At 40.0% G+C, this 13,262-nt stretch overlaps 1 protein-coding gene across 2 annotated transcripts in view; it reads left to right on the top strand.

Annotated features, from left to right (window-relative positions):
• Positions 1-9,755, top strand: part of LOC148010052 (ARM REPEAT PROTEIN INTERACTING WITH ABF2-like) — a 33,276-nt gene extending 23,521 nt beyond the window's left edge. The window contains exons 6-20 of one of the 2 annotated variants that reach the window (XM_087673094.1): positions 2,838-2,912; positions 3,642-3,736; positions 3,952-4,027; positions 4,154-4,261; positions 4,333-4,461; positions 4,548-4,616; positions 6,593-6,652; positions 7,287-7,410; positions 7,482-7,624; positions 8,415-8,478; positions 8,554-8,633; positions 8,719-8,783; positions 8,857-8,974; positions 9,069-9,193; positions 9,514-9,755. In XM_087673094.1, the coding sequence (XP_087529220.1) occupies positions 2,838-2,912; positions 3,642-3,736; positions 3,952-4,027; positions 4,154-4,261; positions 4,333-4,461; positions 4,548-4,616; positions 6,593-6,652; positions 7,287-7,410; positions 7,482-7,624; positions 8,415-8,478; positions 8,554-8,633; positions 8,719-8,783; positions 8,857-8,974; positions 9,069-9,193; positions 9,514-9,613 (1,431 nt within the window). In that variant the 3' untranslated portion in view covers positions 9,614-9,755. The remainder of the gene's footprint in view (positions 1-2,837; positions 2,913-3,641; positions 3,737-3,951; positions 4,028-4,153; positions 4,262-4,332; positions 4,462-4,547; positions 4,617-6,592; positions 6,653-7,286; positions 7,411-7,481; positions 7,625-8,414; positions 8,479-8,553; positions 8,634-8,718; positions 8,784-8,856; positions 8,975-9,068; positions 9,194-9,513) is intronic. The other variant, XM_087673095.1, reaches the window with a different exon arrangement.
• The last annotated feature ends 3,507 nt before the right edge of the window (positions 9,756-13,262 follow it).

Genomic DNA, 13,262 nt, shown 5'->3' with positions numbered 1-13,262 from the left:
GGTCCAAGACCATAGGAACCAACTCTTCCCAGCGAAGAGTAGACTCTCGCCCCGAAGCAATAAGGGCAGAGTAAAATGTACCGAATCGTGGCGGCAACTGGGACAATAGTGTGATCGCCATGTCTTCGGAGGAAATCGGCTTCCCCGCATTCTGAACCTGCATCTGTAGCTGCCTTAGCTTGTTAATGTGTTCCCTTAGCGAAGAAGACTTATTGACGGACAAAGTCCGCATCTGGACCTCCAAAGAAACCCTCTTCATCAGGGTCATCCGATTGTACATTTGATCAAGCTCCAGCCATATCTCACGAGCCACCGTCAAGTGCTCGATGTGAGCGATCACGGCTGTAGTGCATGATAGAAAGAGAAAGGATCGAATCCTGGCATTCAGTTTGTCCCAATGAGACTGGGCCCTGGCCAACTCCGCACGAGCATCAGAAGAGAGTTTGGACTCATCTCTTACCGAAGGCCGGTCAATATCCTCCTGTACCAACTCCGCCAAATCATAGGACTCAAGGATGGCCAACATCATAACGCGCCAAATGCGGTAGTTGTCGCCGTCGAGCTTCTGATCTGTAGGAAGAGCCGGTAGGACAGGCACCTTCCGGTCCATAATCGCCTGGAACTCCAAGTCCATCTCTGTAGACATCTTCACCTGCAATGCCTTCTCAAACGCAAAAGCAGCCCCCTCTGACTGGGTAAACTCAGCTTGCTAAGGCTCTTCCGCGTCCCGAAGCTTCTTCACCCGCCGGAGGCGATGAAAAAGCAAAACCTGCACTTTTAGGTTGAAAACTCAAACTTTCTCCGCGTAAAACAGCAGTAAACAGCAGCAAATCCACCACCTGTACTCCTTTCCTGTGTGCCCACACTCGTTTCAGCCTTGTTCCAAGGCGCAGCCCTCCTGTCTGCCCTTAAACGCAAAAAACGCAAATTTGTGTCGCGATGGAAACTCCTCTTCAGGTTGATTCTGTGCTCAATCAGCCCTCATACACTGCTCTGATACCATGTCAGAGTGCAGCGGTGCGGAAGCGTAGGACTGAGAGAGAGAGAACGCAGAGAGAAAAGGGAGAGAAAGAGACAGTGTACAATGAAGATCTGCTGTATAAAGAATGCTGAATACAAAGATATACACAGGCGCAGTGCGCTGGACTGCGTGTCTCCACCTCGACGATGCGACCTGCTGTCCACCTCGAAGTCTGCTGCAGTCTGCACTGTCTGCTGTCTGAAATCTGTGAACAGAGACAGAAATCTGCACGGCACCGGTCTGTAATCTGCGACAGAGAAGAGTGTCCAGACTGCTGAAAACGTCAGCAATAAATAGGCGAAAAATCACCTAGAACGGGGCTCAAAAATGGGGCGCAGCCTGATAAAAATGGCTGCAGGCAGTCGGACTGCCACGTGGCAGTCCGACTGCACAGTCCGACTGTGCAGCTGGTCCGACTGCTGGACCAGCTGTGCTGCTGCCTAAAAAACAGGCTATGAACTCTAACAGTACCATCCAAGCTGCCACCCAACCACTATAACACACTGCCCAATAGACCGGTAATACTCACGATGTGTACACACTGGTGTACCTTGGGGCAGTACTGGCATGAAGAAAGTCACTGGTGGTGAGAGCAACTGTGACAAGTGCAACAGGACAAAGCTGGATTTCTCGGTAGATGTGGGGCCAAACTGCAGCTGTGTATTTAGGCTTTACATGGAGATTGGGGGGAAATGCTACTTGAATTGGCAGAAAAGACATGGGAGCCATTAGCATTCATCCAAGCCAAAGTCTAAAGCAGTAACTAGTTGTAGATTACAGTGAACAGAAAGCTCATTTGTGAATTATATGAAGGATGCAGGGCTACAGGTCGTGCAATCATGCTGTGTGCTAGTTTATTTGCATGTTGGCACCTGTTAGAGTACCTTGGGCTCAGTTTGGAAACATTCGCTCATAAAAAGAAGTGATTGGTGAGAGGAATTGCGGGCAGATGCACCAGGGCCGAGCTGGGCTGAGATTGAAGAGCATGCATTGAGGGCTTAGTGATGTGTTTGGGATTAGTTGGTTGCAGCAGAGATAAGGGTTTACACAAGGGTTTGTTAGATGAAATTGTGCACTTGATTACTGACACATTTTAGGATTGATGATAACCAATTGAACAGTCAATTAGTTGTAAAAATATTCTTTTGTAAGATTAAAGAAATACCTCAAGGGGTGCCTTGCTTTGGGCCAATCAATATCATGGCCACTGAGTAAGTGGGACACTGGGAGCATTTTAGCTCCACTATTTGTTAGCTTTTAGGTTGCTGATTTACTGTTTTAAGTTGATTGTGATTGCAACTTTTTATATTTTCTGCCTTTTAGTTATCTGAAGCTGTTATTATTCTCTCTTATGTGAAGTTGTGTGCGCATGGTCTTTTATGTCATTTTCTTTTTGTTTTATGCTGTCACAATAACCATGCAAATTTTTTGGGTCATATCATCCATCAATTTGTTGAATTGCTCTGTTTTGTATTTCATTAAGAATGTGTATCTACCACTATTATGTCTGCATGTTCTTTTCCTTTGTTTTCATTTTGTATTTTGTAAGTATGATAGTTATGTGAAATACAAATTTGCTGTTGACTATTGATATCTTTTGAATTGTTGCTGCTATTTGTGCTTTATGCTTTGGTATTCGTGGCATACTCTATTTTCTATCCTGTGCAGTCAACTTAAGGTTTGTCATGCCATTCTTAGCCACACGGTTTGCTGTGTTGTATCTTTTCTGGAAGATGAAAATGAGTTACCTAGTTCTTAAGGACAGTTCTTGTTGTTATCTTATCTGTGATTGACAGTACTGAATCTATGATTGCAGATTGTTGAGTACAATGCATTACCAACTCTAATATTCATGCTGCGTTCGGAAGATGTTGGCATTCACTATGAAGCTGTAAGAGTCGTCACTGATTGTTCTTGTTTCTGTTGTTTGACCTCTAAAGGTAATTAGAGTTCAGCTGCTTATCATCGAACAAGCTTCAAGTTGTTTTGGGAGTTTTGAAGGTGAGGGATATACAAGGCGTTCAAATTGGGGTATTCTTTTGGGCTTTCAACTTTATCCCTATGGGGAAATCTTGGAACCTCAATGGAACATATTCATTTCGCAGGAGGATTGAGCTTTGTACTTGTATTCTTCTATGCTGACAGTCGTGTGTCTGCACTCTTATGCCCAGTTTTATCAGCTCAATGTTGTATTTTAAAAAGATTGAGCTGTGGATACATTCAGATAGGGAACTCTTTTCTTCAATCTGGCTTTATCAAACTTTAGCAGAATCTAGTGAGAATGGACAGCTCTCCTATGTAGATCTGCTGTGTTCTTCTGTTTTTGTTGAGAGCATTCTGTGGTAGTTAGAGAATCTGCACAGCTTTGAGAAAGCATTTGGGATGTAGCCCAAAGCGTTGTGCCACACCATTTGTGGTCTTGTCTGCCCTGGGTGTCGTGATTTGACAGCTTTTCTTCAAGGTGTTAAAGCTTTTGGAAAGTATCTGAGATGCAACTCAAATTATAGACTAGATTGTACCATACAAGTCTTATTAAGAAGCTAGCTTTGAAGGAATTTTCTACTGTATTAGGTACAGAGCATGTAGCATAAGTATTTCTGACATACTACTTACTTTCTAGGTTGGTGTTATTGGAAACCTGGTACATTCATCTGTAAACATAAAAAAGGAGGTTCTTCTTGCTGGGGCTCTACAACCAGTAATTGGTTTATTGAGGTGTGTTCAGACTGCTACTTCTTTTAATGAAAACAGCATAAGTTCATGGTGTTGTTAACTATCTGAAGATTGCACCGGAGAGAGATTGCCATTTTGGTACTCCAAAGATATAACATTATGTCAAGTGGAGTGCATCATTATATCGTGTGTTCATGTCCGATGAAAGCTTTGTTGGAGTCGGTGTAATTGTTTGGTAAACAAATTGTTCAAAGCAGTTCAAGATGCCAAGAAAGTCAAAGAGAGGCTGCACTTTTGCTGGGGCAGTTTGCAACAACGGATCTGGAGTGCAAGGTAACTGTCTAAGTAGGTTGAAAGTCCGGGATATTTTCTGGTTGATTACGCAATAAATTTTGACCTTTTAGTTGCACCATCTGATCGAGGTGCGACTGACAAATTGTGGGTCTGCCACACTTTCAGGTTCACATTGTTCAACGCGGTGCTGTTCGGCCTTTGATTAAAATGTTAGAAGCTGCAGATCCTCAATTAAGAGAAATGGCAGCTTTTGCACTAGGACGATTGGCTCAGGTACTCTCTCGTAAAATTTAATTCTGTGGCCTGATACTTAGTTATATATGGCTAAGTTTTGCTTTGGACAGAACACACACAATCAAGCCGGCATTGTCCATGATGGTGGGCTCAGACCCTTGCTTGAGCTGTTGGATTCCAAGAATGGGTCATTGCAGCATAATGCTGCATTTGCTTTGTATGGTCTCGCTGATAATGAGGTAGATAGCAATGAGAGTATCTAGATCAGAGTTTTCCCTCTTTGTATGCCTGCATCATGCTAAGTCAATCTTTTCATGTATCCTAGGATAATGTTTCGGACATTGTGAAGGAAGGAGGTGTTCAAAGGTTGCAAGATGGAGATTTAATTGTGCAGGTAGTAGTCAGAGTACTCGTGTATTTACGTGTGCTTCATTAGGTGCGGTTGTTGGAACAGCAGTGAAGGCATTAGTTAGTAATGCTAACTTCTGTGCATGGGTTTCAACAGGATTTTGACATGAGGCCTTCAGTCTGCACTGACCACATTCTGTTTCTGCATTGTTTGTTATCGAGTAATATTTTGTGAAATTTTTGGCAAATCCTGTAATTCTCTGTCATGCCGACTTTTCTTTTGTTTTTGATGGGAAGCTATTAATTATGAAAGGCTTGAGAAGCCTGAAGGTCAGAAACAATGGGCTCTCTCTAGCAACAAATTGTTATGTTGGCTTCCTTAATATTACACACAATCAATGGACATGTGGCTTCCTAATTTGAATCCTTTTGTGGAAATGATAATTGTTCGAACAGTAGTGAAGTCATTCGTTAGTACTGTTTACTTTGAGCATACTTTTCAACAGGGTTTTGACATGAAGCTTCAGTTTGCATCAGGCTACAGTTTGTTTGTAACTGCAATATTTTCCTATGAGCATGCCATTTTCTGTCATGATGCCCTCTCTCATTTATAAAGGGAAGTCACTATTAATGAAATGTTTGAGGCACCTGAAGGTTGAAAACCATGGTCTCTCTCTTCAGCAAGCAAATTCCCTTGTTGGCTTCCTCATCTGTGCCACCATGGGCTTATGTGGCTTCCTAAAGTGAATCTCTTGTGGAAATTGTAACTCTTCCAGGTTTCTCTGTGCTGGCAGTGCACAGTGAGAAGTATAAGGAGTTGCACAGTTTTGCACTAATCATGGTTGATCTTTTCGTCATTATAATGGGAAGGGATCCTGGTATAAGAGAGCACACAAGGATATTTTAGTTAAGAATTGGAAGTAGCCATGGTAGGTGTGAAATGTGCTTTGAATGTGCCCTGATATTGTATATGCATTGTACGCAACGGAATAGTCTCCTAGACAGCATTGTGAGGAGTTGCAATGTAGGTGTCTAATGTTGACTGAGGTTTGAGATACCCGGATGTTGAAAAAGGTAGGCTCTCTCTTTAGCAACAAATTGCATGCACCATCAATGGATGCGTGTGACTTCCTAAGGCGAATCCTTCTGTGGAATGACAACTTTGAACACTAGTGAAGGCATTTGTTATTGTTGTTTACTTAGTATGCATTTCAACAAGGTTTTGACAAGAACTCCAGTTTCTGTCAGTCCACACTTTGTTTTTTACTTCTGAGCATGCATTTCAACAAGGTTTTAACATGAGGCTCCAGTTTGTGTTAGGGACACTTTGTTTATAACTGTATATTATCCATATAATCTTATTGTTTGTGTCATACCGACTTTTCTTGTGTATGATGGGAAGCTGCTATTTATGAAATGTTTGAGACGCCTGAAGGTTGAAAACCATAGGCTTTTTTATTTAGCAACAAATTCCTTTGTTGGCTTCCTTGTCTGTGCTATCAATGGACATAAGCATCTTCCTAAAGTGAGTTCTTTTTTGGGGATGTCAACTCTTCCAGGTTTCTCTGTGCTGGCAGTGCACAGTGAGAAGTATAAGGAGTTGTACAGTTTCACACTAATCATGGTTAGTCTTATTGTTAGAAAAATGTTTGGGAAGGGACTCAGGCATGAGAAAACACACAAGGATTTTTAAGTTAGGAATTGGGAGTAGGCATGGTAGGTGTGTGAAATGTATTTGAATGGGCCTTGCTTTTATAGATGCTTTATACATAATCGAATGGTCTTAAAGTCAGCACCATGAGAGGAATTGCAATATAGGTCTCTAATGTGTACTGGTCTCTTGAGTACCAGCTTTGAAACAAAAGGCTTGTGAAGATATCCATGTAACTGTCTGTTATGGCTGGTCTACAGATCAAATCAACTATTGCTTTCTGCATGATTGATAATCGGCACAAACTGTGTATGTAGAAGCTATGCAGACAGTGATCTTACATTTTCTGATACTTACTTGTTTGGGTACAGGCTTCAAGAGATTGTGTCACAAAAACTCTGAAAAGGTTGGAAGAAAAGATACATGGTCGGGTAAGATGTGTCTTCTTTCCCATCTTGTGAGCATAGCATCTACACTTGCTCTAGCGTCTACAGTATGTCTTAGAAATATTTACCTCTGGCACCAAGACTTTGAGCTAACTGCTGCCTATGAATGCATCCGCTTGTCTGTCTTGCTGCACAAAACTGAGATTTAGAGTTTTGGTGTGGCTTTGTAACTGTCGTGGTTTTTTTTTTGGTTGGGATGGTGATTTTTTTTTCCTTTTGGAAAATGTTTTGAAAACCAAAAGTGCATGAGCTAATTTAGTTTGTGTGTGGATGTTCCCCTATGAATAGCATCGTATCTTTAGAATACTGTGGGTCAATGTTCATAAGGTAGGGTCTTGTGGCGAAGCCCTGCAAGGTAGAGTTTCAAATTCCAATTGTTTTGAACCAAGTCTGGACATGGCAATGCCATGATTTGCGTGCTATAATTTATGTTCAGAAGTGATGGTAAGGTGGATCTGTGTGTGTGTTGTTAAAATATGCAAATCAACAATGGGCATGGCAGATTTTCAGCTGGAGCTCCATTGTTTAATGATAAACCTGTGGAGAGCCATGATTTCTATTTCATTGTGTTGTTTATGCTGATGCAGTGGTTGAATTGCTCTTTTATCTGTTAATGTAGGTGTTGAAGCACCTTCTGTATCTGATGCGTTCTTCCGACAAAGTCATACAGAGAAGGGTTGCACTGACTTTAGCTCACTTATGTTCCCCAGATGACCAACGGACAATTTTCATTGACAATAATGGTACACATTTCTTACGAGATTAGTTTGTCAGTGCTTTTACTTGTGAGATTAAAGGAGTATACAATCTACAGGAATGGAGGTACTTCTCAGCCTACTCGGCAGCTTCTCAAATGCAAAACAACAGCGAGACGGTGCTTTAGCACTATACACTTTAGCAAAGAAAGCCACGGCTTTGTCTCCTATTGATGCAGCTCCACCCCCTCCCACTCCACAGGTGTGGAATACTCTCTCTCTCTCTCTCTCTCTCTCTCTCACAGTAGGACATGGTGTGGTTACTTTTCGAAAACTTGGTTGGGAAATTAGGAGTTTTATTTTTTTCTAGTCTCTTGCTGTAGATGCTCTTCTCATTGTCTGTGTAATGAATAGTATGCAATTTAAGCTCTAGGAAACCCTTGAAAGGTGACCTAACAACAGTCAGAAGTAGTAGCAGTGTCCACAAACAGCATCTTCTATAGAAGGTTACATCCAGGTTGTATGGCTAACCAAGGAAAGGTACTTCAAATCTATTGTGGTTATGGAGTCACACCAAGTTTTTAGTGTCCTTCACTCGGCACATACTCTGATTCTGTCTTTGCAGGTGGCTTACAACAGTCAAAGACCAGTGTGTTGCCAGATTGTTTGGTAGAGCATATCATGCTTAGTCTGGCCCTTTGATCAGGATAGAAATTCTTGTTACATGGTTAATCTTGATTTTAAAAACCTCAGAATGTGTTCTATAGTAACTGACAAATTGGCACTGAGCAGGTTGTTGAGTGCTGTGAACAAAGTATCCGGTATAATCTGTGATGCTCAGTTCAGAAACAATCATGTTTCAGAGTTGATAATTTCATAGCAGATCTAAAAGGCCAATATCTCAAAACAGTGTTACTTCCTAAGATTGACCATTACCTGTCTTGTTTCTGGTGCAGGTGTAGGGTGTAAACTTGTGCATTGGTCTTTAGGCAAAGACAAAGACACCTACTGTAAGGTCTAGTTTTTAAATTGGCATGGTGTTCCAAATGCAGGTTTATCTGGGAGAACGATATGTGAACAGCAGCACCTTATCTGATGTCACATTTCTTGTGGAAGGTACGCATTTGGCAGATCTTTTTGTGTTAACTTGTCTCTATTCTATTGAAATCTTAACCTTGGAGCATATGACAGGGAGTAGGTTTTATGCACACCGTATTGCTCTTCTTGCTTCTTCAGATGCTTTCCGTGCTATGTTCGATGGAGGTTATAGGGTGAGCTTATTTACTTAAGATTATTCTGGTCAATTTTCAATGTATGCTGGAATCAGCTGAAGTGCTGTGTCTACTTTCTGGCCAGGAAAAGGAAGCAAAAGACATTGAGATTCCTAATATCAGTTGGAAGATCTTTGAGTTAATGATGAGGTGAGGATTAAGAAAGTAACAAATGCCTTTAGGTTGTGCAGCAGTCTATTTAAACCTTCTGCAACACATGCAGGTTCATTTACACAGGCAATGTGGAAGTCAGCTCAGACGCAGCTCAAGACCTTCTGAGAGCAGCGGATCAATATTTGTTAGAGGGCTTGAAACGTTTGTGTGAACATGCAATAGCACAGGTAAATATGTGGGTTCTTTAGAATTCAGAATGTAGTATCAATAATTGTTTGTCTGTTTGTCTGTAAGTTAAAAATTTCTCTTCATTGTTTACAGGATATGACAGTGGAGAATGTAGCTAGTGTCTATGATTTGGCAGAAGCATACCATGCCCTTTCATTGCGGCACACTTGTGTTCTCTTTATATTGGAGCAACATAAACAGATGTGTGGCTTGCCTGGGTCTCTCTCTCTCTCTCTCTCTCTCTCTCTCTCTCTCTCTGTGCGTGTGCACACATGAAAGCCTGTATGCACTGGTTCATATGTGCTGAAATGCATGCACTATTAGCCGTCCTGAGAAATTAATGTTCTTTGAATTTAATTATTGCTTTTGAAACTTCAGAGTTTAATAGAACTTGAATTTTATTTGCCCTGCACTTGTGCACTTGCAGGCCTGCATGTACTGGTTCGTGTGCTGGAATGTGCGCACTATTAATCTGAGAAATTAATGTTAAACTTTCATGTACTCTTGTGGAATTGAACCATTCACTTGGGTTTTGCAGGTATTCTGCTTTGATTCAAAGAATCATTCCAGAAATTCGTGAATATTTGGTTAGGATATTGAGGCCTACCCCTTGCACACGGGGGAACAGCCAGGCATGAACTTTTTTGTTTGCCCAAGGCAACCTGTAATATTTTATGAATAAATATATTCCAAAATGCCGCTGACTTGTGAGTTTGTTTCTGTGGTCCCCCCAAAAAAGCATTCCCTCTCTTTCTCTCTCTCTCTCTCTCTCTCTCTCTCTCTCAAGTAAATAAGAATTAGATATTAAGTATATGCAAGTAAATCGAGTTCTAATATTTTCCTTTGCACAATATGTGCCTTACCATTGTGTGTGCATGTGCGCTTTGAAAATCCCATCTATTCTTCTTGATGCACGCTAGAACCTTTTGTCAAATAGAGATGGAGCTTAGGAGCTTTATTTGTTCCTCCTTACTATACTTTGGATTGGTAATCTGAAAACTACTATTGAGTTCACATTCTACTTGAGGTTTATGAGGTGGTTTGAAAATAGTTAATTGGTTTGAAAATAGTTAATTGGTTTGAAAATAGTTAATTGGTCGAAGTAAGACCGTAAGGATGACTTCCAAATCTAGTCAAATTTTATCATGTTACCATTCTTCACAATGAAGCAAAACATGTGGTTGATTCTTGCGAAATCAAGACGTTAAACCAACGCGAGAAGAAAGATAAGAGCTGCAAAACATTTTTATGAAGTTGATTAATTGAAGTTCTATATTAACGGTGTAAAATAGTTTCAATATTAAGTACTAACTCCTAGCCCCTGTATGTTTATGCTTCTATCTAGGAGTAAATAAATGATTGGAAATCAAATCTTACATGCTCTTAAAATCTACCTTGTGCATTGTATTTAAGAACTAGCTTTCATGTAGAACATTAGGCTCTCTAGTGTTGAATCTTGTTTAGTTTGATTTGTCGTTAGAAAAGACTTATGAAATTATAGTGCGAAATTAGTCTCTCGTAGGTCATAAATACAATTGTTGAATCTCGCTAGGTTTGATTTGTTGTTAGAAAAGACTTACGAAACGAGTCTCATAGGTACTAAATGCAATTGTTTTAGATGTATTTAATAGCAAGGTCTATCTAGTTGTGTTTGAGAGTAAATCATTACATTTTAGAAGTTATTTGACTAATTTTGTAGTAACCTTGTATAACTAATAATTTGAATGGAGAATTCAAAGAAGAGTTTGAACTTATTAAATATGAAAAGAGGCATTGTATTTTGAAGGCACATTACAAGATTGCAATAATTAGATTCTTTCATTGGGGAGTTGAGTGAGCGAGTATTAGCATAAGTTTGTATTAAAGGTTCATGCAAGAAAAGGATGTTCACATGTACACTATGCAAACATATGGAGTAGTAAGCACATGCATAAAAGATGCCTAGAGCTTTATGACATGTAGTCTTTAATGTTTGCTTTAGTTAGCCATTCCATGTTAAATATATTGAATATACATGTTAGATGGAGATTTTATGGGTCTCAGTCTTATGTTGGAAAGGTGATTGGTCCATTAATGGGTCACAATTTATTCACATTTTTGAAGGATCAATGCTTTGTTCAATAGCTTATAATCTCTCCTTTGTAACCTCCAAGAATTGACGTTGCACTCTCACATGATGAGTTGGTTGATGGGACTATGCTACGAGCAAAGCAAGATGATGGTGATGATGCACATTGTGACTATTAATTATAAAAAATATTGGTGTAAGAAACATACCCTCAATGAGTGCCATGAAGCTTGTGTTTGAACTCATCATTCTTGGTTGCGCAAGTTGGCCCTCACTCATGCAAGTTGAGATCTAACACTTTTAATGATTGTCAAAATAGTGTTGTATGACAGACATGAGAAAATGAGTATTAGTAGTTTTATAGGCATATCTATCAAAGATAGTTTTAAATTTCTCAACTTGTATATCCACCATCCTTATAACCTCATTAGGGACCAATCTGTATAAATGCACAAGTGGAGGTTCTCTTCTCCTCTTGATCACGAAGGTATCACCTATATTTTACCAAATACCAATCTCCAATTCTTTGCTAAGTAGTCCGTCATGACCTTGTGTTGGCAATCACATTGCTCGTGTCCATATCACAACCATTTGCTTGGGTTATAGTCTCTACAGTAGTGGCGTGGGATGGTCATGTAGCCTGTTGATGAGCATTGGTACCAACACTGCTTATTGGCTAACTTGGTGGTTGGCATGTAGTGGGCTTTGCATGCATAATATCATCATTTGATACCAAGCAAGACTTGGGGTGGATTTCAATAGCCTAGTGTTTTGGAAGTAGTAATTGAACTAGCACTAAGACAACCCCTACTATCCAACATGCAAAAGGTGCACAAAAATATCAAAAGAACTGCTCTCACCAAGATGGGCAACATAAACAAGAAATCATAGTTTACTATGGAGTTCTTATTGAAAGTTCCTAGTACACAAGCACTTGTAAAATGTTAGACGAAGTTGTAAAATTTGACTCATTAACATGTGAAGTAGAAAAATAAGAACATCTAGGAATGAAAATAGAGTGGTGATGAGAGACAACTTAGCATGTTTGATATTTTATTGGATGTTGGTCATGTGGAGGGTGAGGTTTCTTATCGGCAATAATGATCTCTTGTATTATGATGCTCTTGATATAACAATTTATGTTATTGGTGCTATTGATCGAAAGTAGGCAAGAAAGGTTTGGTGAGGTGGCTAGACATACAAGATAATAGAAAGAGAGAGATCGTGGAGATGGGGATCATAATTCACAAATCCAACCTTAGAAGGAAAATGATTGGGTTGTCTTAGCTCTAAGAATGAAGAGGGACAACTTGTTCCAACCAAGATGATAGGGGATTCCTACGAAAATTGGTATTGACAAAAGTTGCGAAATGTAATAGCAGGGGTGCCTCTTGTTGCAAGTTGAAATGGAGTGTCCACCAATTTAGCCACATGTCTTTAGAATGTCCTTTGTACTAAATGCAATTCCTCCAAATGATCATGTGATGCAAAAACAACCTTCAAATACAAAGCAGTGAGTGGCAAATTTATAGCCCAAAAAAGGACAAATGTAAATGAAAGCTTTTAGGTGAATGTGTCAAGGCATCAACAACAACATTTGCAAATCTCAAGGCTTATCTATGTTGAACCAAATGAGCCACACTTTAAAAGTGATAATATGGCTTGTTTGGTTGCCGTCATCAAGGATTCAATGCTTATCTCCAACTATGCAAAGGCTAAACATGTGTGTTAGATATGATTGGGCAAGGCAACACTCTTATGGATCAACCACCCCAATAGGCAAAGTAGGAAAACAACTACTAAACTCACCTCATAATGCCCCATTACAACACCTAAGGCCGTATATAAGTGGGCCATATTTTTCATGGTTTTCATTGGATCAATACATGCCTTTTAGTTCTCAAGCGATAGTACCTTCACATATTTGCATCATTGTTCATGGTTACTGGTTAAATATTTGTATGTTTGTTGGTAAAAGCTAGAATTCAAATACTTCCATGTTTGGGGGGGGGGGGGGGGTAGTAAGGGAAAAAATGTTTGCCTATGCTCTTTTTGTCCACACTGAATTACGCTAAATGTTGAGCCCTTCTTGAAGACAAATTAAAACATTTTTTTATTTGCAACTACACATCCCTATTAGATGTGACCAAGAGAGAAAACACTCTTATGAATTAACCACTCCAATAGGCAAAATAAAAAGCATAACCATTGGATTCACC

This window comes from Lygodium microphyllum, chromosome 30 (assembly GCF_053477565.2).
Source record: "Lygodium microphyllum isolate KBCC chromosome 30, Lygodium_microphyllum_v1.1.10, whole genome shotgun sequence".
Taxonomy (NCBI): domain Eukaryota; kingdom Viridiplantae; phylum Streptophyta; class Polypodiopsida; order Schizaeales; family Lygodiaceae; genus Lygodium; species Lygodium microphyllum.
This window is presented reverse-complemented; position numbering and strand designations above follow the sequence as displayed.